The 25,525-nt window shown below is 47.5% G+C and overlaps 2 protein-coding genes across 2 annotated transcripts in view; one reads left to right on the top strand and one right to left on the bottom strand.

Annotated features, from left to right (window-relative positions):
• Window positions 1-25,525, bottom strand: part of LOC310666130 (intelectin-like protein) — an 814,635-nt gene that overhangs the window by 740,612 nt on the left and 48,498 nt on the right. The window lies entirely within an intron of this gene.
• PRPF3 (pre-mRNA processing factor 3) lies at window positions 1,522-24,048 on the top strand. Its single transcript, XM_083416555.1, has 17 exons — window positions 1,522-1,726; window positions 6,311-6,467; window positions 7,628-7,758; window positions 9,088-9,234; window positions 11,561-11,644; window positions 12,878-13,101; window positions 13,267-13,323; window positions 14,274-14,580; window positions 16,463-16,629; window positions 17,672-17,754; window positions 18,894-19,037; window positions 20,032-20,131; window positions 20,756-20,869; window positions 21,573-21,691; window positions 22,144-22,227; window positions 23,285-23,346; window positions 23,699-24,048. The coding sequence occupies exons 2-17, from the start codon at window positions 6,323-6,325 to the stop codon at window positions 23,843-23,845; spliced, it is 2,115 nt and encodes a 704-aa protein (XP_083272681.1). The 5' UTR covers window positions 1,522-1,726; window positions 6,311-6,322; the 3' UTR covers window positions 23,846-24,048.

Below are 25,525 nucleotides of genomic sequence, written 5' to 3'. Positions count from 1 at the left end.
AAAGGAAATGATTTTTTGGGGTCATTTTTCATAATAGAAGGGATACAGACATAAGCAAATACAGAATGCAGTAAAAATGATGGTGCAAACAAGAATACAGAAGAAAGGGAGGAGGAAACTGCGGAACAAAGGAGTGTTCAATCCAGGTTGAAACAGCAATTGTATATAAAGAGAAGAAAGAGAGTGAATTTAGTTATCAATAAAGCCTCCACATGTTTATCCACAAAATGGGGAACTAGTGAGCTGTGCATCTGGTTTAACATAACATCTTCTGCCATGTTCTATTTTAGACAAACCATTAAAAACACTCTTGGTGTGTCAAATGTTCCCTTCCCTAGCCATTCCTCCTGTGAAGTGAGTGAGTTGGACTTTTAGTGGGAAGCCACCCTACTGCAGTGAGAAGCACAAAAAGATTGATGCAAAATGGATGGGTTAATGCCGCACTCTAGGGGAGAGGAGCGCCAGGGCTGGATCCGGAGAGAGCACCTGGGATGTGATTGTAGAGGTGGTGCTATTTATTTGACTCCAGAATGCCTGAATGGTGGCAGCAACTACAAGTGGTACCTCTGGTTACGTACTTAATTTGTTCTGGACCTGAAACTGTTCTTAACCTGAAGCACCACTTTAATTAATGCCGTGCTGACGTGCAATTTCTGTTCTCATCCTGAAGCAAAGTTCTTAACCCACGGTACTATTTCTGGGTTCGCGGAGTCTGTAACCTGAAGCGTATGTAACTTGAAGCGTATGTAACCCGAGGTACCACTGTACCTGACTTTCCGAAGACATCAGATGGCAGCCCTGTTTAGGGAAGTTTTTAATGTTCGCTGCTTTACTATTCTGCTGGGAGCTGCCCAGTCAGATGGGTGGCATACAAATAATAAAAAATATTATTGTTATCATTAGCAATCCCACTGGGTGCGAAGCAGCGTCCCAGGCAGCATAAATCACAGCAACCTTTGCCAAATCTGGGCAAGTGGAGTCCAGTGCCATCTCGACAATGTTTTTTTTTTTTTTGGCCTACACTGCAGCGCTTGCATCACGTGCGATTCCACGACGGGGCTGTCGTAAGCCCCCATTTACAATATGGGATCAATCAAGGCAATCCATTGTTGTCATTTTATTTATTCAATATATACCCCACCCTTCCTCCCAAAGGAGCCCAGTGTATGAACTGCACTCATCATGGTTTGCAATTCAGGACCAGCGGCCTACACGGCAGGGCTGTTGTGCGCAATTCGCTATGCAAAACACACAGGGTTGGCGGCGGCCTACAGCACCGCAGGGCTGTTTTAAACACGCAGCCGCCTTATAACGTTTTTTGTAATTTTAAACGCCTCCGGGTTTTATAATGGCTTTTTGTTATCATACAGCGATAGAAATCAGCGGGGAGGGATGGGCGGTTGAGGGCTTAGCCGTCGCCATGGTTACCAGCGGAGGACGCCGCCGCCACCAGAGACAAAATGGCGTCGGAGGCGGGCCACCCGGAAGTCCCGCCTCCAAACGTGGAGACTCTCCCTAAGACTTTCGAATCGCGAGGGAACGGCGGGGAGAAGCCCGGCGCCTCTATGGTTCGGGCCGACTTCCGTTTCCCGAGGACGCCTTCCGCTTCCGGCCCGAGCGCGCCGACGACGTTCCGTCTCCGTCCGTGGGAGTTCTGTGGCGCGGCCTTTTCCCTTGCCTGGCCGAGGAGGACGAGGAAGAGGGAGGGCCGCCCCTCCGCCGCCCGGTGAGTGAGAGGAGGGCGAGGAAGGAGAAGGGCCGGCAGGGGGCCGCTTGAGGGGATTTGGGGGCCGGCAGGGGGCGTGGCCTTTCCTCGTTGGGGGAGGGGTGGTGGGGGCCTCCTCTCCCCCTCTCAGGAAGGGGGAGGGGATGCTCTTTTGGGGGTCTGTGGGTCAGGCCGAGGTGGGTTTGCCAGGCTCGCTCCTGGGAGTCCCACAAGCAGGTCCTGAAAGCGGGAGGTCCTCCTTTCTCCCCAGCATTTTGGGACGCTGTACAGGTAGACTGCTCTGGTAAGTGGAGGTTCCGTCCCCGTTTGCAACGGCTCCTTTCAAGAGAACACCTGCTGGGTCGATCCTGAGGTCGTAAGAACGTCAGACGAGCCCTTCTGCTGGATCAGGCCAAAGGTTTTTTGTTTTTATTAAGCCCAGCCTCCTGTTCTCACAAATAACCCCAAGAACTTAGGTGGTTAAATGGAGTGCCACTGGGCCTGGAAGCTCCATAACAGCATTTGAAGGACTCAACTAGATCAGGCCGGGACGCGGGTGGCGCTGTGGGTTAAACCACAGAGCCTAGGGCTTGCCGATCAGAAGGTTGGCGGTTCGAATCTCCACGACGGGGTGAGCTCCTGTTGTTCGGTTCCAGCTCCTGCCAACCTAGCAGTTCGAAAGCACCTCAAAGTGCAAGTAGATAAATAGGTACCGCTCCAGCAGGAAGGTAAACGGCGTTTCCGTGCGCTGTTCTGGTTCACCAGAAGTGGCTTAGTCCTGCTGGCCACATGACCCGGAAGCTGTACGCCAGCTCCCTCGGCCAATAAAGCGAGATGAGCGCCGCAACCCCAGAGTCGGCCATGACTGGACCTAATGGTCAGGGGTCCCTTCAACTTTACCTTTACTAGATCAGGCCAGAGGGCCCCCCCCCCATTTAGTCCTGTATCCGGCTCTCACAGTGGCCAACCAGATGCCTCAACAGGAAGCCCCTAAGCAAGCGGATCCTGAGCGCAAGACCAACTATGCCTAGCATAGAGAACTAGTGGACTCCCTGAAGAGTGAAACGTTTTTTCTCCTTCCTCTGCCATCCCTTGTCAGCCTGATTATTATTATTTTTCCCTTTTCATGGCTTGTTTTCATATTCTGGCATTCAGAGGCATGCTGCTTCTGAGCATGGATGTTCCATTGTGCTATTGTATTAATTGTTGTTGTTTACTAAATTTTTATACTGCCTTCATCCAAAGATCACAGGGTGGTTCACAACATAAAAATACGGAATGAGAACACAGAATACATAATAAAACAAAAACAAGCCAATTGTAAACAAACTATTGTAGTTTATGCAGACTAGATTAGGGAAGGAAGCTAACAGGCAGTCCAATTCATGGGCCTGCTCTGTCAGAGAAAGAGTTGAGTAAGAGAAGAGCCTGGCTGAATCAGACAAAAAGAAAAAGTCTAGAGACCTCTGGAAACCTCACAAGTCGTTGGTCCTCAGAGATAAATTGCCTTTCCACATTTAGCTCCCTCCAACTTCTCCTGCGTGCTAGCTCCTGAGGGACCCATCCAGGAAAAGAAGGAAAGCAGCCAGCTAAATTCTCTGTTGTGAAGTTCACAAGCAGAGAAGTAAGGAAGGAGTAGTGTCCTCCAGTTGTTCATCTCCAGCACTCCAGTTTTCAGATATGCTCCCTTTGAACATGGAGGTTCTGTTTCTTATGGCTGCCTTCTTTTCCTCTTGTGAATTCATCCAGTCCTTTTCTAAAATGACATCAGGCACAACTGTGTCTTGTGGCAATGAATTCCTTTCTAAAAATTGTGCTGTGTGCAGAAATACTTTATTCTCTCAGTGATGAATGAATTTCCAATCAGTTTGAGGCATTGTACCATGAAATAGGGAGGAAAAACCTTCACTTCATCTTCACCATGCATCATTTTAAAATCTTTTGTCATGTCTTCTTCCTCCCAGACACCTATTGACAGGAAGTCCTGAATGTTCATTGGTGAGGAGGTGCCTTTTTGCTCTCCGCTGATCAGTTTGCTTTCCTTTTGCTTGAACCTTTGGCAGTGCTATAATATCATTTTTTTAGCAGGCACAATTGGAACTGTGCACAATATTTCACAGGCCACTGCATTTAATAATATGTATTTCTATAGGGAATTATGTGCAGGCTTCCAATAAAATAAAGGCAACCTCTCTCTGTTGTCTCCTGTATCTTCCAATTTATGTTGCAGGCCCCTTCTTGGGTAGGGACCCTCTGTTTTCTGGACCCCAGCCTGTGTTATGCTCTAAAGCTGAGGCTGGCAGACGTCAGATTGGTGGAGATCTATTTTGTGTTTTTGGTAGAGCTCCCAAGATCCACCAAGAGAGAAGCAAGTTGTAAAATAGTGCCTCAATGGGAGAAATCTTATAAGCATTCTATGGACATAGCATGCATATAGATCTACATCTGAGGCTACACAGCTGATCATAATTTGAACACCTACATCTCTAAAACTTCACCCAGCAGAACCACAGAAAGACCTGGCAACCAGGGAATCATATTTTACAGGAACGCAAGGGCTGGCAAATGATTTGCACAAGGCCAGCCATGATATGTAATTATTGGGTGAAGTTCATTGCACTAATATAATCATACAATCAGCGCAAACCTTTCTGCTCGCCAGGGATACCTCCTTGCCAGAGGGGGAGCCCTGCAGACTGTTGCAGGGGTTCTCCTGACTAAGAACTTGGGGGGGGGCATTGTGCCAATCGCACTCGTTGCTCTGGCTCCTGGTAGTGCAACTATTTAGCTGAATCCCTCTCGTTTATTTTTAACTTGTGATTTTTCTTGCAGTTGTTGAATTGTTGGGAGTCAGATCCCGGTTTACCTTTTGCCCACCCTTGTTCTAAAGCACATACTGCTGTTATGTATGCTTCGTCACATAGGTAGCAACCTCTGCCCCAACCCTTTACATCTTTAGGTGCCCAGCGAAAACATTCCTCTTCAACCAGGCCTTTGGCTGATTAATACTCTACAGCCTTTTATATATCTTGGTGGGGATTATTGTATTGTTTTTGTTTTAACTGTTTATATTGTGCTTTTGTCCTGTATTTTTATCTTGTGAACTGTCCTGAGATCTTCAGTATATAAATTTAATTGATGAAAATAGATAGATAGATAGATAGATAGATAGATAGATAGATAGATAGTCGTACAGTTTGAAAAGCTTCTTGCTGTGCAGCACAGAGGCTGGGCTAAGGTGGGGGTGCTTCCATTGAAGAAAGGCAAGCCAAAGGCTCCATTGGGCATTCAGAACCGGTTGTGTGATTCTCTGGAGCCCAGCTAGATAAAACCCTGGAGAGATCTGACCACTAATCTGATAAAGGTAAAGGTAAAGGTACCCCTGCCCGTACGGGCCAGTCTTGACAGACTCTAGGGTTGTGCGCCCATCTCACTCAAGAGGCCGGGGGCCAGCGCTGTCCGGAGACACTTCCGGGTCACGTGGCCAGCGTGACATCGCTGCTCTGGTGAGCCAGAGCCGCACACGGAAACACCGTTTACTTTCCCGCTATAAAGCGGTCCCTATTTATCTACTTGCACCCGGGAGTGCTTTCGAACTGCTAGGTTGGCAGGCACTGGGACCGAACGACGGGAGCGCACCCCGCCGCGGGGATTCGAACCGCCGACCTTTCGATCGGCAAGCCCTAGGCACTGAGGCTTTTACCCACAGCGCCACCCGCGTCCCTACTAATCTGATAGTTAAAGCCTAAAAGAAAATATTACAAAGTCAGTTTATTTGTTCTATTGTTCAGTACGATCTGGTGGCAAATGACAATGTTCAATCTCATTGGAGTCCGGAGTATTCTTAGATGTCGCTCAATAAGTAGGAAGTGGATTTTGGGCTGGGAAGAAGAGGATTCTCCCCCCCTTCCTCTACCATTGGTGGACAGTGAGGGAAGAGGCAGCCTGACAGGCTATGAGAAACTTACGCTGGCTTATACCCAGCTAAGCTATACTCAGAGTAATGTTAAAGGTACCCTGACCATTAGGTCCAGTCGTGGATGACTCTGGGGTTGCGGCACTCATATCGCTTTACAGGCTGAGGGAGCCGGTGTTTGTCCACAGACAGCTTCGGGGTCATGTGGCCAGCATGACTAAGCCGCTTCTGGCGAACAAGAGCAGCGCATGGAAACGCCGTTTACCTTCCCGCCAGAGTGGTACCTATTTATCTACTTGCACTTGATGTGCTTTCGAACTGCTTGGTTGGCAGGAGCTCACCCCGTCGCGGGGATTTGAACCGCCAACCTTCTGATTGGCAAGCCCTAGGCTCAGTGGTTTAGACCACAGCGCCAACCGCGTCCCTATATTCAGAGTAGGCCTACTGAAATTGATGGTCCTCAGTTAATTGTGCCCATTAACGTCAGTGGGTCTAATTAATATGGCTAATGTTGAACACAACCCAAAGTAATGCTGCTTAGGAATTACATGCCTTCTTTGTTGATGGCTGTAGACATGATGATTCCGGGTGTGTGTGTACAAGGATACATAATAGGAGCACAGCTATTCTTTCTAGCGTGAGCGTGACTGGTTTTTGCAAAATGTGCTTTCCTTTCCCGGCCCACTCAGACTCTCCTGAAGATGGCGCTCTCCAAGCGGGAGCTGGATGAGCTGAAGCCATGGGTGGAGAAGACCGTGAAGCGAGTCCTTGGCTTCTCGGAACCCACTGTGGTCACTGCCGCCTTGAACTGCGTTGGGAAGGGGATGGATAAGAAGAAAGCTGCCGGTAGGTCCTTGGAGCCAACTCCTGAGGTCTGGCTGGGGGCAGAGAATTGAGTTCCTCTATAGCTTGTTAAATTCTCATGCCTCTGCTGATTTTACCCTTGCCAACCAACCCCAAAATACTTCACGCTTTAGTAACTCATCTATATGAACATACATTGGTACCTTGGTTTAAGAACAGCTTAGTTTATGAACAACTTGGATTAAGAACGCTGCAAACCCAGAAGTAGGTGTTTTGGTTTGTGAACTTTGCCTTGGAAGCAGAACATGTTTTGCTTCCTGTTGAGTGTGTTCCATTTGTAAATTGAGTCCCCCACTGCAATGGGAAAGCATGCCTTGGTTTAAGAATGCTTTGGTTTAAGAACGGACTTCCAGAACGTATTAAGTTCATAAACCAAGGTACCACTGGACAAAGCAATTGTCCATCCAGCCCAATATGCACTTATGTTTCTCAATGTGTTGTAAGTTGCTTTGAGACTTTGGGGTAACAAGCTTAATATATTATGGAAACAATGATAATAATACGATTGGTCTTGAAGATGAGATGGAATCTGCCTAACTTCATGTGGAATCAATTTCCTTATTGGCCTTTTAAAACTTTGGGTGGGGGGTTGCTTAATGAGTTTTGTTTCCCAGTGTTATTTATTTGGTAAAATGGTTTCATGCCTTATTTTATATTTAAATTGTAAACTTCCTTATGGTGCAGCTAACAAATGAATAAAAAGCAAGATTGTTGCAGGTGGAGTTTTTTTATATTTGCATGCAGTTGCTTCCAGGGACACATCCGCACTGTGCAGCTAAAGCAGTATTGCACCACTTTAACAGTCGTGGCTTTCCCCCAGATAATTCTGGGAATTGTAGTTTATAAAGGTTGCTGAGAGTTGTCAGGAGGAGTCCTGCCCATTTCCCTCAGAGAGCTTCAGTTCCCAGAGTACTCTGGGAAGAGGAATTGATTGTTAAACCACTGTGGGAATTGTAACTCTGTGACAAAAATAGGGCATTTCTTCTGTCAGCATACTTTATAAACTACAGTTCCCAGGATTCTTTGGGGATGAGGAAGTCATGGCTGTGCAAAACAGTGTAATAGTGCTTTAAATGAAAAGTGCAGGCCTGGCCCAGATTGCATAGCTCTCTTTCCCCCACCTTGCTCTTCCACCTCCACAGATCACCTGAAGCCTTTTCTGGATGACTCCACTCTGCGGTTTGTGGACAAGCTCTTTGAGGCCGTGGAGGAAGGCCGGAGCTCCCGGCACTCCAAATCCAACAGTGACCGGAACCGGAAGAGGGAGCTGAAGGTGAGATCGACGCTTCATCCTCTTTTGTTATGAAGGCAGCAGAGTTTCAGATCTGGCTGTAGAGGTGGCAATATCGCCTCGCTGCATTTTCTTCTTCCATGGAGTGCTGTGTGTTGAAATGCCTAAAAATTCAAGAGAAAAAGCCTTTCTCCTTAATGGCAACAGAAAGTGTGGGCATCTTTCATTCTTTATCGGTCTTCATCTGCCTTCCTCTTCCTCTCAGCCCTTAAATCTCGACTTGTCAGAGATTTTAGGAGACTTTAAAAGCATACATTTCTTTAGAGTACAAATAATTAATTGCTGTGGCCAAGCTGTTTCTCTTGAACTGGTAGGTGTGCCTCAAAGCTCCCTGTTTGGATGAGGAGCCATCCATGTAGAATTTGGCCCATAATAGCAATGAAAGCAGTTCAGCTAAGGCTTGCAGGCGGTTTGGATTTGTGTATCTATGCATGCCGTGTTTTTGTTTGCAGATCATAGCAGCTTCTTCCCACAATCAGCCATGTCCCTTTTCCTGAGACACAGCAGGGAGGAATTTGCCTCCCTTGGCCCAGTGGAGTAAGGAGGACATGGATGGTGCTGTGAGAGACCACGTGCCATCAGCACAAAAATGCTTTCATTTCGGAGGGTGGGAGGAGGAACGTAAAATCTCACACAGGTTTAGGTTAACACTGCTCCTTGTCTGAAAGGGTTTCTCTGCTGACAGCAATGCATTTAAAATTGTGTGTATGTATTATATAGATAATAATAACAACAAAATATATTAATGCTTTTATAGCAAAATGCTTCAGTTTTCGCATTCTTTGGCTGCTTCTTAGACTGAAGAAAGCAGAAGCTGATATGTGTTTGCAAAAATACCTATTTTAAGCCACTGTACCAAATGCATATTTTAGTGATTAACTGCATCTTAAAAGTATCCAGAGCATAATCCATTATGATTGGATATGTTAATTGGATGTTTTTTATTGGAAAATTAATAAAAATGACTTAACAAAAAAAAAGTATCCAGAGCAAACTTTTCAGAAAGTGCTGTGTGAAGCTTTAAAAATCTGTATGTGTGTGTGTAGGACATGGTGTTTCCCCCTTGCAATTTTGCCTGAACTCATGAGGACCAGAAACTTGTTTCACCTGAAAGCAGATGAGGTGCTCAAGAAGCTGTGGGTTGGTTGTTGGTGTGTACAGCCTTTAGCCTATCGTATGAAGGACAATTCTTTGCTGTGAAAGTTCCACGCGAAGCCTCCCCTAGTCACGTGACTTCACCTGGCTTGTGCTGCTATGGATGTGTAGGGTGCTGGTCACTGTCAAAGTTTCCTCTGCCCTCTTTGCTTATAGGACGTCTTTGGGGATGACTCTGAGATTTCCAAGGAATCTTCAGGGGTGAAGAAGCGCCGCATCCCACGCTTTGAAGAAGTGGAGGAGGAGCCCGAGGTGATCCCGGGACCCCCGACTGAAAGCCCTGGGATGCTAACCAAGCTGCAGGTTGGTCTCAAAGGAGGAGAGGCAAGGCATGGAGTGCTTGTCTGGGATAGTGATCATAATAATAATAAAATTTTACAGTGGTGCCTCGCAAGACGAAATTACAGTGGTGCCCCGCAAGACGAATGCCTCGCAAGACGGAAAACCCGCTAGACGAAAGGGTTTTCCGTTTTGGAGGTGCTTCGCAGGACGAATTTGCTATGGGCTTGCTTCGCAAGACGAAAATGTCTTGCGATTCCTGGGTTTTTTTCCCCCTCCCAGCCTTTTTCCCAAGCCCCTAAGCCGCTTAACAGCTGTTCGCTAAGCCGCTTATCAGCTGATCTAAGCCGCTAATAGCCTTTTAGCAGCTAATCCGCTAATCCCTTAAGCCTTTAATAGCCGCTAATAGCCGCTAAACCGCTAATAGCGCTGATAGCGCTAATCCGCTAATGGGCTTGCTTCGCAAGATGAAAAAAACCGCAAGACGAAGAGACTCGCGGAACGGATTCTTTTCGTCTTGCGAGGCACCACTGTAATTCGTTCTGCGAGTTTTTTCATCTTGTGAATTTTTCGTCTTGCAAAGCACAGTTTCCCATAGGAAATACATTGACGGTTTCCCATAGGAATGCATTGACGGTTTTAAGAAAAAGGCGCAAGACATTTTCGTCTTGCGAAGCAAGCCCATAGGGAAATTCGTCTTGCGGAGCAACTCAAAAAACAAAAAACTCTTTCGTCTTGCGAGGCATTCGTCTTGCGAGGCATTCGTCTTGCGAGGTACCACTGTATTTATATCCCGCCCTCCCCAGCTAAAGCCGGGCTCAGAGCGGCTAACAACAATAAAAGTAACGCAATCAGCTTGCTGGGATAGCACATCTGTTGAGCTGGAGTACATATCCTCACACAGGCACCAGATGACCTTGGGCTATCCTAGCTGCCTCATAGACAGGGTGGATTTGATTTAAATCAAATCGATTTAAATCACGAGTCAGTAAGACTTGATTTAAATCCTTTTTTTTTTTTTTTACAGAAAGACTCATTCTTGCTGGTATAATCTTAATATTTACTAGCAGATGAAGGTTTCATTTTTGGAATAATAAATTTTCAGTTTTAAAGTTATATCAAAAATTACTGATTTGGCTATACTATTAGAAATACACTGACAGATAATTATGAAATTATTGTGAGGTTTAATAAGTTAACTGTTTATATTTGGACAACTTTCCTGCCGTACTTTATTGGAAGGAGAAATCAATCATTTCCTTAATAACAATTTAAACAATTTATTTAACTAAAACAATAATGTTATAGCATATATATCAATGTTTGTTAATGGATGTGGTTAAACTTTAAACAAAAAAAACTTAGACTGAGTTTTAGCACACATGAAAAACTTAAAACAAATCCTTATTTCCTGATGAATAGCCTTTGAACTATAACGTAACTTAAATAGAAAACTATCTTTAGAAAGATTTTTTCCTCCAAAAGCATTTTATTTAAAAAATCCAATTTAAATAAAAACATTTGACTTAAATTTAAAAAAAAGTATTTAAATAAAAAAAATCCGATTTTTACTTTTAAAAAAAATCATTGATTTTTATCCACCCTGCTTGTAGGCGTGGTGAGGATCAAACAACAAGGGCAGGGAGGAAGGGGTTAACCAGATGTGGCATCTCAAGCTCTTTGGCGGAAAGGTAGAATATAAACGTAGTCAGTGCACCTGTGGATTTTCAGCTGTTTGTGGACCAAAAGTTCAGGGGGCCTGGCTTTTTACATGGACACTAGACTGGTGACTGGGAGTGGCCGCTGGGACCTCATAACACCAGTCCTGAGAGATCTGCATTGGCTCCCAGTATGTTTCCGAGCACAATTCAAAGTGTTGGTGCTGACTTTGAAAGCCCTAAACGGCCTTGGTCCAGTATACCTGAAGGAGCATCTCCACCCCCATCGTTCTGCCCAGACACTGAGATCCAGCGCCGAGGACCTTCTGGCAGTTCCCTCATTGCGAGAAGTGAGGTTACAGGGAACCAGGCAGAGGGCTTTCTCGGTAGTAGCGTCCACCCTGTGGAAAGCCCTCCCTTCAGATGTGAAGGAAATAAGCAGCTATCTTATCTTTAAAAGACATCTAAAGGCAGCCCTGTTTAGGGAAGTCTTTAATATTTAATGCTGTATTGTTTTTAACATTTGATTGGGAGCCGCCCAGAGTGGCTGGGGAGACTCAGCCAGATGGGCTGGGTATAAATAAATTATTATTATTATTATTATTATTATTATTATTATTATTAAGCTGTTATTATTAAGACAGGCTGTTGGGGTCCAGTTCTAACACCTTCCCCCTTCTTCCCTCTTTCAGATCAAGCAGATGATGGAAGCTGCCACACGTCAGATTGAGGAGAGGAAAAAGCAGCTGAGTTTCATCAGTCCCCCTGCCCCACAGGTACAGCCTTGTTGCGGCCTGCACGAGCCATTGCACTGGTGGTCCTGCAGAGCTGAGCCCCTCCTGAGTTTTAATTCTCCCAAGGCACATCCATACTTGAGTTTGTGGGCATGAAATACTGAAGCCATGGGAGGGTCCCACTTTGAGCATCGCAGACGGTAGGCACCAAAACCCTTCATCAATACAGACTTGAAATAAAGTGGCGTTTTATGCACTGGCCGCAAAAAAAGATTAGAAAGAGGGAGTTCAGTAACATTTCTCTAAGTTCAGAAAACGTTTTCTGAGCTGTAGAAGCTGGGGGTTGTCTCCCACTAAGAGTAGAATGGACTTCACTTAGCTGTGTGTTCACTTCAGTGGGTTTACTCTTGAGTAGAACTATTATCTGCTTATTTACAGCATTTTGATCCTGCTTTCCAGACTGACCTCAGAAAGCGGTTTACACAAGATGATTGCAACCACTTTTAATTCTTTATTTGATTCCTTCTTTGCGGGGTTTTTTTTTTTTTAAGTTACAGTAGAATGGAAAAGACGGGACGCGGGTGGCGCTGTGGGCTAAAGCCTCAGTGCCTAGGACTTGCTGATCATCAGGTCGGCGGTTCAAATCCCCGCGGCGGGGTGCGCTCCCGTTGCTCGGTCCCAGCGCCTGCCAACCTAGCAGTTCGAAAGCACCCCAGGGTGCAAGTAGATAAATAGGGACCGCTTACTAGCGGGAAGGTAAACAGCGTTTCCGTGTGCTGTGCTGGCTCGCCAGATGTAGCTTGTCACGCTGGCCACGTGACCCGGAAGTGTCTTCGGACAGCGCTGGCCCTCGGCCTCTTGAGTGAGATGAGCGCACAACCCTAGAGTCTGGCAAGACTGGCCCGTACGGGCAGGGGTACCTTTACCTTTTAGAATGGAAAAGACAACTTGTTGGTTGGGGGGGGGGAATGATAGTGCTTCTTCTCCACTCCCCCAACGGCAAGATGGTCTTTCAGATGCCCCTGTGGTGACACTTTGGGGTGGAGAGAGAGGCCACCATGGGAGCTGGAGGGTGACTTGCCCTGGGCGCAGCCCGGGGTTCCCACCCTCTCCAGCTCATGCCTCCCTGTCGGTGTCCCTCTCCTCGCCCCCTTCTTACGGCTTTGCTCCCTATTGCAAGGGAGGCGAGGCTGTGTATCTCTCTCTCGGAGGGCCCCACAGTAAGCCCTGCCTGCCCACTGTTCCAGCCAGTGACTCCCCTCTCTCCCTCTGCAGCCGAAAGCCCCGACAACCACCACCCAGCCGGAGCGCCTCCCCATTGGGAACACCATCCAGCCCTCGCAGGCGGCCACCTTCATGAACGACGCCATTGAGAAGGCCCGCAAGGCGGCCGAGCTGCAGGCCCGGATCCAGGCCCAGCTGGCCCTGAAGCCTGGCCTGATCGGCAACACCAACATGGTTGGCTTGGCCAACCTGCACGCCATGGGGATCGCCCCGCCGTGAGTATCGCAACACTCTGCCCAGGGGGGGCGGATGGGGGCGGGATGTGCTTTCGGTTTGCTTGCTTTGTTTGTGTTCTTTTTTCTTTCTTTCTTGATTTTATTGGTCTGCAAAGTTGAAAAGCCTGATGAAACGCCACTGAATGGTTTTTTCTCATTGGACAGAAATGGATCACATGGGCAGAAATGTCCCATCACACAGGGATTTGCCCCTTGTACGCGGTAAGCCAGTAGCAGCCAGCCCTTCCTGGCACTTGTGACCCAAGAGAAGTGTCTCGGGCAGGGGTGGGGAACCATTGCCAAGTCACATGACCCTCGGGGGGAATTCCCTGGAGGTCAGAGGCCAAAATGGACAGGTGCGTGATTCCTCCCTCGCCTCATACAGGAGGCTGCATCCATCCACCCACCAATGCTACAGATCTCTCCCTCCAGCCCTGATCGAAAATCATGTAAATTGTGAATATGGAACTGGCACACTTCACGCCAAAGCCCTCAAGGAGGGTGGGTGTGGAGGAGAGCCGGCGAGGGGTGTTTTTCTTGCGGGGAGGGCTTGTCTGTGTCCCAAGGAGCGGCTAGCAAGGCCTGGAGGGGCCACATTTGGCGCCCAGGCCAGAGGTTCCCTACCCCTGTTCTAAAGTGTGGGTGGGCAGACTTCAGACTTGTGAGATCTATTTTGTGATGTTGTTTTTCCTAGAACCCTCCCCCCCCCCCCGAGCCCCACCAACTGGGTTCAAGTAGAAAAATAGTGGCTTAGAAAGCGGGGTTGGGGCAGAAGACGTGCACGCGAGAAATGCCCCGTTCCGTAATTCTAAGGGTATCTCAGCCCAGAAATTTGCTTTTAGAAGCAGAGCTGGGAAATCGCAGTCCTTCCACACAAAACGCCTTCCCTTGCCCACGTTCAAAGCTTTATTTCAGCAGCCTAGTTTGTGGCAGGGGTGGGGGAGCAGTCGAGAGTCTGAAATCCTGCGGATCCTTTCTGTACACAACCCCGACAGGCACAAAAGGGCCGGGGACTGTTGGGTTTTCTTTGTGGGAGGCGGCTTCCCAGAATCCCTTGTTCCGCAGGCTTTATTTGAGACTGAGCGGGCTTGAGACTCTTGCCCCGTGGGCTCCGGGCCGTTGGCCAGGGCTGCTTTGTAACCAGACTTTGCCTTGGGGATGTCTTGGCCCAGGAAAGTGGAGCTGAAGGACCAGACCAAGCCGACGCCGCTGATCTTGGACGAGCAAGGCCGCACGGTGGACGCCACCGGCAAGGAGGTGGAGCTGACCCACCGCATGCCCACCCTCAAGGCCAACATCCGGGCCGTCAAGAGGGAGCAGTTCAAGCAGCAGCTGAAGGAGAAGCCCTCCGAGGACATGGAGTCCAACACATACTTCGACCCCCGGGTCTACATCAACCCGGCCCAGCGGCCCAAGCGGACCTTCAAGTTCCACGACAAGGGCAAATTCGAAAAAATCGCCCAGAGGTTGCGGACGAAGGTACAGCGCTTTCCTTCTGGCAAGCGGGCCTAACCTCCTCACCCAACATCCTGGGAAGGGGCATCATAGAGAGCTGGGAGCAGGGTATAGATAGGAAGAGCCTGATGGATCAGGCCAAAGGGGCCCCGCATTCTTTAGCAGGAATGGTGTCCCCAGTAATAATAATAATAATAATACAGTGGTGCCTCGCAAGACGAAAAGAATCCGTTCCTGGAGTCTTTTCGTCTTGCGGTTTTTTTGCCTTCGAAGCAAGCCCATTGACGGAGTAGCGCTATTAGCGCTATTGGCTAAAAAAGGGCTAAAAACGGCTTTTTAAGGCTTGGGGGATTAGCGGTTTTGCTGCTAAAATGCTTTTAGCAGCTTAGCGATTCAGAATAAGGGGTTTTGGAGCAAAAAAAAATTCGGTTTTTTTCGTCATTTTTCGTCTTGCGAAGCAAGCCCATAGGGAAATTTGTCTTGCGAAATGCCTCTGCAGACGGAAAACCCTTTCGTCTTGCGGGTTTTCCGTCTTGCGAGGCATTCGTCTTGCGGGGCACCACTGTAATATATTTATTTATTTATGTCCCGCCCTCACCAGCTGAAGCCAGGCTCAGAGCGGCTAACAACAGTAAAATCCATACAGCATTCTAAAATCAATTCATTATAAAATCAGTTCAAATCAGATTAATGGCAATAATTGGGCTAGAGTTCTGTGAGGATTAACAAAGGAGGGGGTCAGGCTGTGCCTTGGCCAAAGGCCGGGTGGAACAGCTCTGTCTTGCAGGCCCTGCGGAAAGATGTCAAGTACTGCAGGGCCCTAGTCTCTTGTGACAGAGCATTCCACCAGATGGGAGCCACAGCTGAAAAAGCCCTGGCTCTGGTTGAGGCCAGCCCGGGACCTCCAAGATGTTTTTGTGTGAAGACCGTAAGGTCCTCGTGGGACATACCAGGAGAGGTGGTCCCGTAGGTACGAGGGTCCTAGGCCATATAGGGCTTTAAAGGTCAAAACCAGCACCTTAAACCTGACCCTGTACTCCACCGGGAGCCAGCGCAGCTGGAATAGCACCGGGTGAATGTGATCCCGCAGCAAGGACCCCATAAGGAGTCTCGCCGCGGCATTCTGCACCCACTGGAGTTTCTGGTGCCTGTAGGAAACCCGTAAGCAGGACCCCAGCACAAGAGCCAGTCTCCCCTCCTGTTGTTTCCAGCAACTGATGTTCAGAAGCATCACTGCCTCTGACCATGGAAGGAACATAGGAATCTGCCTTATACTGAGGTGCACACACACGATGCCTTTGAAGCATATTCGAGGCACATTTCTCTCTCTCAAAGAATTCTGGGCACTGTAGTTTATCCCTCGCAGATTTGCAATTCCCAGCAACCCCTTAGCAAATTAATTACAAGTCAAAACTTGTAGAAAGGGGCAGGGAATCAAGTCTGTAAGCCAGAGCTCAGCAGAAGCGGATGCTTTCCTCCTGTCCTGGGAAGGCAAAGTTTGAGTCACGGTCAACCCTTGTATATAGATAGCATGGTACTCTTGCTTGCTTGCTCTGAAGGAAAATATATTTCTTAGGGAGTGGGGAGCAGAATATCCTCCTTAAAAACAACCTAAAATAAATAACTACATTAAACTTCATAAAGGCTCCCTTGAACGGGCACCTGCTGGCAGTGCATATTTGCCGCAGGTGAGCAGACAAATAGTTCTTTATCAGGCTGATGCTGGCGAGGGCTGGATCAGGCCCACTGCACTGGGGGCCTTTGACTTCTCCAGAAACACCCTTGCGATGGATACTTGGAAAGCCCCGTCAGAGACAACTGGCGCCTCTAGGCCAGTTAATATTTTGAATTAAGTGTTTTATTTCTCTTCCGTGCACCTTCCTGAAAACCCTTCTGTCTCCCTCAGGCCCAGTTGGAAAAACTCCAGGCCGAGATTTCTCAAGCTGCCAAGAAGACGGGAATCCACACCTCGACCAAACTGGCCCTTATCACCCCCAAGAAGGAGCTGAAGGAAGGGGACACCCCCGAGGTGGAATGGTGGGACTCCTACATCATACCTAACGGCATCGATTTGTGAGTTGCTCTGCCATTCAGCTCTTAAATCTCTGGACTAGAATTAATTCTGGGGTGAGTCCACCCTTCTTGCTGCCTGCTTTCCTGAATGTGCAAGATCACATTTCTTCAAAGTACTGAAGGCATTCAGTTTTTAAGTGTGGGGGGCAGATGGGTCTGTAGCCATCCAGGTGTTCCAATACTCCAGTACTCAGCAAGGCCAGCGGTTAGGGGATGGTGGGAGTTGTAGTCCCACAAATTCCAGTGCGCTACAGATTCCTCTGTCTCTGCTGTAGAGCAGGGATGGGGAGCCCTTGGCTCATGGGTCAAATGAAGTGTGCTAGGTCATGTCCTAGAAGAAAAGAAGATTCAACCTAAACATTAGGAAGAACTTCCTGACAGTAAGAGCTGTTCGACAGTGGAATTTGCTGCCAAGGAGTGTGGTGGAGTCTCCTTCTTTGGAGGTCTTTAAGCAGAGGCTTGACAACCATATGTCAGGAGTGCTCTGATGGTGTTTCCTGCTTGGCAGGGGGTTGGACTCGATGGCCCTTGTGGTCTCTTCCAACTCTATGATTCTATGATTCTATGGCCGTTTTTAGTTGCACAGGCTCGCCTGGCGTCCTGTGACATCAGGAATAGAGCACGGGGAGCCCGTGTTAACCAGGAGCACTCAGGAGAGCTCTTCATTTCTTTCCAGCAGGGCCTGCTGTTTAAATTTGGCGCCAGGTGCCAGCCCTGCTGAGATGGTTCCCAAATTGGAGCTGTCCACTGGACTCAATCCATGTCGGCAGCCAGGCTAATAGAACACAACACAGCACAGTTACCTTGGGCATTTGATGGCGGGAAATCAAGCTGGGGGCCTTTAGCTCCCAAGCTCGCTATTCTGAGGTGACAGCTGGGGCACTGCCATAGAGAGGGTTTTCCTAGATGAGCACTTAGTTCTCCAAGCCTCAGCTCCTTGCAGCAGGCATAAGCAGCGTGAGGATCAGGATAGGCTAAGAAGAGAAGCACCCTCCTCTTGAGGCATCGCCCGCAACTGTGCGAATTCTCCTTCCCGTTTCAGAAAAGCCGCCGATTCGCTTAAAAAAGAGGACTATTTTGGCATCACGAACCTAGTGGAGCACCCAGCTCAGCTAAACCCTCCAGGTGAGCACGCTCCATCTCTTTGCTTCTGCATCAGGGGGAGAGCGGATTCCGTAGAGACAAGAAGATTGGAAGCAAAACAGATGGGTGGAAAGCCAAACCCTGCTCCGTTCCCCTTAACCCCCACCCTTTCTGTCCCCAGGGAATGACGAGCTTGCTTAGTCTAAAAGCCCCAGATCATTTTATTTTTTTTAATTTTAGGAGTGTTTGTGCGCTGCCTGCTAACCACAGTTCTCGAGGTAGCTTGCAATACGTTTTAAACACAGTAAAATAGGAAATGATCCAATAGGCAGCACAGCAGGGGAAAGATGTGTGTGTGATGTTCACCTGATGCTCCAATCTCCTTGCTTAGGATTGACTGCTTTAGTAGCTAGGTGTCAACCCCACACAGGGCATGACCTTCCTCACTGGGCTGCTACTGCTGCTGTATCTCACAATCCACCCACAACCAGTGCAGGAAGCAAAGATCTTAACTGCCTCCCCCCCAAGTCTTCAGATCAGTATTTGAGGAACTGAAGGGTATGGGGAATGTGTGGATATTGGGAAAGGGGGCCTAACTTTTTTGAAAAAAGAAGGCTCCTATAATATCACAGGCACAATACTCAATATTCCGCACTTTAATCTTTGTTGGAAGCCACCCAGAGTGGCTGAGGAAACCCAGCCAGATGGGTGGGGTACAAATAATAAATTATTATTATTATTATTGTTGTTGTTGTTGTTGTTGTTAGATGGGTGGGGTACAAATAATAAATTATTATTATTATTGTTGTTGTTGTTGTTAGATGGGTGGGGTACAAATAATAAATTATTATTATTATTGTTGTTGTTGTTGTTCCCAGACACCAAACAGTCTAAAAATCACATAGAATGAAGCACACACAAAGGTGTGGGAGGGAATAAGCTTCCTGCCAAAGCTTCCTTCTGCTGTTACGAGTATAATGTGTTTATTTTCATGTTTTTAAAAGTGTTGTAAGCCACTCGGAGACGTTTAAGTGAGCGACACGTCTAAGTAATTATAACGGAGGTGGGAAGGAACAAGCTTGGTGGGTGAGCCCCATTCTAAAAGGAGAAAACCCTGCTTGTCTCTGACTGTCTTTCTGCTTTGTTGTCCTTGTGATGTGTGTGTCCCACCCCAACCCCAGTGGACAGTGACATGCCGGTGACCCTGGGGGTCTACCTCACCAAAAAAGAGCAGAAGAAACTACGGCGCCAGACCCGGAGGGAAGCACAGAAGGAGTTGCAGGAGAAAGTGAGGTTAGGCCTCATGCCGCCACCTGAACCAAAAGGTAGGGATTTTTGTAGTGGGCAGGTGGGGCTTCTGTTGAGAGAGGGAGAGAGATAAAAAACAACAACACCTGGAGCTTGAAGTTGGAATTCTAACGCATAAACTTGGGATGGGGGCTATCCAGTGATGCTGAATGTGGGAAAGTCACACAGCACCTCATTAAACTCTGAAACCGGTTCCCACGAGATGTAGGCATGGTGGTCACCTGGGGTCAGCAGACTTTTTCAGCAGGGGGCCGGTCCACTGTCCCTCAGACCTTTTGGGGGGCCAGACTATATTAAGAAGAAGAAGAAGAATTTTTTATTTATATCCTGCCCTCCCCGGCCAGAGCCGGGCTCAGGGTAGCTAACACCAGTAAAATTACAATAAAAACATAATAGGGGAGGGGGGGAAACAACCATTTAAAATACAGGTTAAAAATACAATTTAAAATGCAGCCTCATTTTAATAATAGCCCATAAATCGAAACAATAAGGGGAGGGAAACATAAGGGTCAGACTGAGTCCAAACCAAAGGCCAGGTGGAACAGCTCTGCTTTGCAGGCCCTGCGGAAGGATGAACGAATTCCTATGCCCCACAAATAACCCAGAGATGCATTCTAAATAAAAACACACATTCTGCTCATGTAAAAACACGCTGATTCCTGGACTGTCCGCGGGCCGGATTTAGAAGGCGATTGGGCCAGATCTGGACCCCGGGCCTTAGTTTGCCTACCCATGGTGATCACCAACTTGTATGACTTGAAAAGAGGAGCCACAGTGGCGATGTTCTGCCTTCACTGTCGGAGGCAACATGCTTCTGAATGCTAATTGCTGGAAATAGGAGGGGAGAGGTGCTGTTGCTCTCAGGTCCTTCCTGTTTTGGCGTCTGGGTGGCCACTGTGGGAACAGGGTGCTGGACTAGATGGGCTCCTTTGGCTCAATCCAGCTGCCCCAGGGCTGTTTTTCCGTTCTCAACTTCTGCTCTCAATGCCGTCGGCGTTTCTCCCTCTGCAGTACGAATCTCTAACCTGATGCGTGTTCTGGGAACGGAAGCCGTTCAGGACCCAACCAAAGTAGAGGCTCACGTTCGTGCGCAGATGGCCAAGAGGCAAAAGTAAGGCTGATGCTGATTTCTTTGTCATGTGTGCATGTGTGTGCGTGCATGTGTTCGTATGCCCCACAAAGAAACTTCCGGTCTTCAAATAAAAACATCTTGGAGGTCCCAGGCCACAGAGAAGTTAGGCTGGCCTCAACTAGAGCCAGGGCTTTTTCAGCCATGGCTCCGATCTGGTGGAACACTCTGTCACAAGAGACCAGGCCCTGCAGGACTTGACATCTTTCCGCAGGGCCTGCAAGACAGAGCTGTTCCACCAGGCCTTTGGCCAGGGCACAGCCTGACTCCCTCCCTCGGCAATCTTCGCGGAGCTCTGGCCCAATGGTTGCCAGTGGCTTGAATTAATTAATTTTATAATGAATGATTTTAGAGTGTTGTTTGTGCTGTACTTTTGTACTGTTTTATTGTTGTTAGCCGCCCTGAGCCCGGCTTCGGCTGGGGAGGGCGGGATAGAAATAAAATTTATTATTATTATTATTATTGTGTGTGCGTGCACATAAATTGGTACCATCCAGACCCAGTTCTCTGTCCTTGCCGATGCATCATCACACAGGAGGCTTTTATTTCAAAAATACAGTAACAATGGCAGAGAAAGTAAACGCATATATAATCTTGCTTCCCCAGAGCTCACGAAGAGGCGAATGCTGCACGGAAGCTCACCGTGGAACAGAGGAAAGCCAAGAAGGTTAAAAAGCTGAAAGAGGATATTTCACAGGGGGTCCATGTAGCTGTCTATAGGTGAGTCTCCTCCAACCCCAGAGGCAAAGGCCTCTCTGTGGCCTTTGCCCACACCTTCTTCGCATCCCCGTCCCCCCCCACCCAGAGGAAAGCTTTTAAAGAGAAAAGCTTAAACACGTTTTTCTTCCCTCTCTCCAAAATTCCAAATGAATTTTGGAAACAGATTGGTATAGAAATATCGGGAATTGTGGGTAGGAAGGTGGGATTATCTAAATTAATGGTTCTTATTAGTCTGAGTAGCACCGAGTTAAAAACAAACGAGGAATATAAATGGGTAAAATTGGTGGTAACTGCAGCCAGACAGGTTATAGCGAGTAATTGGAAAAATGCAAAAGAGTCAGGGGTGAATCAATGGAGGAAAAAACTGAATAATATTATAATTTTAGAATATCGAACTGTGAGGATGCACAGAATGAAATGGTTTAAGGTCAGTGAGAAAGAGGAGGATTGGTTTGGGAAGATACTGAATTATTTGGGTAGGTTTGAATAATTTGGGGTAATTAAAATGTTAAAAGTTAAATAAACCTTGTGGATGGAGGAGTGTTAACGTATATAAAATTGTACATATGGTTGATTTGAATATGTTGTTATTGATTATGTATACCCATTGTATCAGCCGCCTGGGGGGTTTTACTGTTTGTGTTTTGGTTGTTGGTTAAAAAAAATGACAATTTTAAACATCTCTTTCCTCTCTCTCTCTCAGAGTCCGAAATCTAAGCAATCCGGCAAAGAAATTCAAAATTGAAGCGAACGCCGGCCAACTGTACCTAACAGGAGTTGTGGTTTTACACAAAGATGTCAATGTGGTGGTGGTAGAAGGAGGTGAGGCGGGCGAGGATGGGTTGTGCTTGGTTTACGTGTTCTGGGACGTGGGTTCCTACACTGGAATCGCTCGGCAGCAGAACCAGGCCTGAAAGGGAGCCGCCTGCTTCATGCAGCCCCAGCTTAACGCATGGAATTCCTCGCTGCAGGATAGTTCTTTGCAGTGGGGAGCTTTTATCAAAGGATGTGCTCCTGGGAACCTGTGGGGCTTGCAGGAGGGTGTGTGGGTTGGATGTGCAGCATGGCTTTCCAAGACTCTGTTCTCCCACCCAAACCTTTCACAGAGCATTTTTTCCAACCCTCGTGTTCAAAATGCGCTCGAAGGAATGTGGGCTATCCTGCCGCTTTATTAGAACCTTTCGTAATAACATAACAACGCTGCTTTTTTGGCTGACTGCCCACACTCCTTCAGAATTAAAATGGCCCTCGGTGATCTTTCTCTTCCCTCCTAGGCCCTAAAGCACAGAAAAAATTCAAACGGCTCATGTTGCATCGAATAAAGTGGGATGAGCAGACATCAAATACAAAAGGAGACGGTAAGGACATACCTAACCCCACCTCCTCGCATAACCCTCTTGTGCCCAGCATAAGGGAGTATAGTATTTATTTTAAATGGTGATTTAAAATAAATCAGGTGCTATAAGAAAGCTGCAGAGATAGCGTAGGATAGTACGCACCCCGGAAACGATCTCTTTCAGCTTCTGCCTTCTGGAAGAAGGTATAGGGTTATAAAGACCAGGACTAGCCGCCTGAGAAGCAGTTTCTATGCAAATGCAATTCTGGTTCTAAACGCAGCATAAGGAGTCTCTATAGTATATTGTATTTTAAAATAGGGTTTCAGAGATTTTAGGGGGTTTTGAACGTTTTATGTAGATTTTCAATTTCATTGTTCTGTGTGGGACAATGACAATAAAGATATCGTATATAATTGTGGTTCCACTCTCTCAGTTGACAACAGATCAAAACTCTATAAACACTAATCGAAGCATTTTAAAATAACCAGTAGCCACAAGGCCTTTTGATCAGAGGCTATCAATGGCTCCCAGCCATGATGACTCTGTTCTGTTTCCATGGTCAGAAGCAGCAAGGCTTCTGTATAACCAGTGGAGGGGAGAAGAGGCCTCTTGTGTTTGGATCCTACCTTTGGGCTTCCCATTGGGGCATCTTATTGGCCACTGTGAGAACAGGATGCTGGATTAGATGGCCCATTCATAGCTGTCAACCTTCCCGCTGCTATCCCGGATTGTTAGATATCCCGTAGACTGTCCCCGGGACAGGTGAGGCTGCTGATCCCTTATTTTCGAGGCTGCTGATCCCTATTTTCAGATCTGAAAGTTGACCCCTTATTTTCGAGGCTGCTGATCCCTATTTTCAGATCTGAAAGTTGACAGTCACGGGCTTACTGGCCTGGTCCAGCAGGCTCTTCTCATGTACTAGCTGATTTTTGGAATCTCCTTACCAAACAGAAGTCCCAGTCTGATGCGTGCAGCACTTGAGAAAAAGCCCTCCTTCAGGCTGATAGTCCAATAGTTTTCAGCTTTAAGCACAGCCTTCTCTCTCTCTTTCCCCGCCCCCCGGTTTTCCTTTCTTCAGATGATGACGAATCCGACGAGGAGTCTGTGAAAAAGTCAAACAAATGTTCTCTGGTTTGGGAGGTAAGTATCCACTTAAATTCCTGGGTCTTTGCACTTTGTTTTCTGGGCCACGATGAAATTGTTGGACCCCATTCTTCCAATATCCTGCCTGTATCTCCCCTCCCACCCACTGCAACGTCCCAGGTGTGGCCACCAGACTGTTTGTGAAAAGATACTAAACTTATTCTTGGGATTGCCAGCCTCCTCCCTAGAACTCTGCTTTGTTTGGAGGGTCGTCCTGGTTAAACCAGTTTAAGCTTCAAGTGTTTACTTCCTGGTCCACAGCGCTAAGCACATTAGTGGCCTTTTCCCCTTCTCCTTTCTTTTAACTCCTAAACCCAATTCCACCCACCCTTGTCTTTTCCCCCCTCAGGGCACAGCAAAGGAGCGCAGCTTCGGGGAGATGAAATTCAAGCAGTGCCCCACCGAGAACATGGCACGGGAGCACTTTAAAAAACACGGAGCAGAGCACTACTGGGACCTGGCTCTGAGCGAGTCCGTATTAGAATCCACAGACTAAAGGGCCCCCCCTCTCTCTCTCTTGGCTTTTTGTGGTGTTCAGTTTGGAGAGTGAGAACTCAGCTGAGACATTGGCCTTGGAGGTTCCTCTCCCCCTGCCATCCAAGCGCCCCCCCTCCCCAAGCCCACTTTCTCCCCTCAAGTTCCCTGCAGTGTGACAGCATACGATTAAAAGAAATATTTTTAAAAAACAGAGCAAAACTACCTAGGGGTTTTTCTGTTTTCGTTTTGGACTGAAACAGTTCGTGGATCTTGACGTGCGCTCTTTTTAGCTTCCGTGTCATGCCCTCTGGAAACAATCCGACTTGGAGGCCGTGGAGAAAGCGTCGAAAGAAATCAGTACGCCGGCCAGAGCTTCTCTTTTCCTAATCCATTGGCCTCCTAACCACACGCAGCTCTTTGGGTTTTCTTCTTCTTTTGCCAGTTCAGTAGGTTTGTTTGGACATTAGGCAAGTCAGCTAGGCACCTCCGTGATGGGGAGGAAGCAGCACATGTGGGGTCACCGACTTCGATGGACGTTAAGAGGGCAGATCGCAGCGTTGGAAACTTGTACAGCAGATTTTAGGAGCTGGGGATTTAGCCCGCATCCTACATTTACACAATAAACTTTTTTTCCCCTTTGGTAAGAAGTTAACAGCAAAAAAAAAAAAAAAAGCAAAACCCAACCATGTTTCTTTACCTGTTTCTTTTGAGCAAGTCTGCTCACCGTGCATTAAACAAAGTGGTTATGATTTCAAGGCTTGGCATGACCGAAGACCAACTGCATTGTGGGTAGCATCAGTAAGAGTCGTCCTGCTGGATCAGACAAAAGGGTCCCATCTCATCATCCATCTTGCACATCTACACCTTTAAAAACACATGGCTTTCTCCAAAGAATCCTGGGAACTGTAGTTTACAGCTCTCAAGGCTACAGTTCTCAGCATCCACAACAATCCACAATTCTCAGGATTCTTTGAGGAGCGAGGAGCCATATACGGTACTTCAAACGTGTTTTTGTTGTTGTTCCATATATTTATCCCACCTTGCCTCCAAGGAAATCTAGGTGGTGTTCATAATTCTCATTTTGTCCTCACAAAAACCCTGTGAGGTAGCCTAGGCTGAGAGTGAGTGGTCGGCTCAAGGCGTTACACCTAGTGGTCTCCTGCATCCTAGACTAACACACTAACTAACCCATGGGTGGGCAAACTAAGGTCCGGGGGCTGGATCCGGCCCAATCGCCTTCTAAATCTGGCCCATGGATGGTCTGGGAATCAGCGTGTTTTTACATGAGTAGAATGTGTCCTTTTATTTAAAGTGCATCTCAACCCAGAGATGCATTTTAAATAAAAGGACACATTCTACTCACGTAAAAACATGCTGATTTGTGTGGCCGGTCTGGTGTTTTTGCACAAGTAGAATGTGTGCTTTTATTTAAAATGCATCTCGGTTATTTGTGGGGCATAGGAATTGGTTCATTTTTTTTCCAAAGTACAGTCCAGCCCCCCACAAGGTCTGAGGGAAAGTGGACCACCGGCCCCCTGCTGAAAATGTTTGCAACTCCACAATGGTGTGGATGTCAGCCTAGGGCCTTGTCAAAGACCTCTGGGAACCCCCCCCCCCCCAGCCTTTCACCAGGAACCATTGATCATGCTTGTTGGGGCTGCTGGGAGTTGGAATCCATCGATATCAGGTGGGCCACAGG

This window comes from Podarcis tiliguerta (genome assembly GCF_965153285.1).
Source record: "Podarcis tiliguerta genome assembly, chromosome: 16".
NCBI classification, from domain to species: domain Eukaryota; kingdom Metazoa; phylum Chordata; class Lepidosauria; order Squamata; family Lacertidae; genus Podarcis; species Podarcis tiliguerta.
This window is presented reverse-complemented; position numbering and strand designations above follow the sequence as displayed.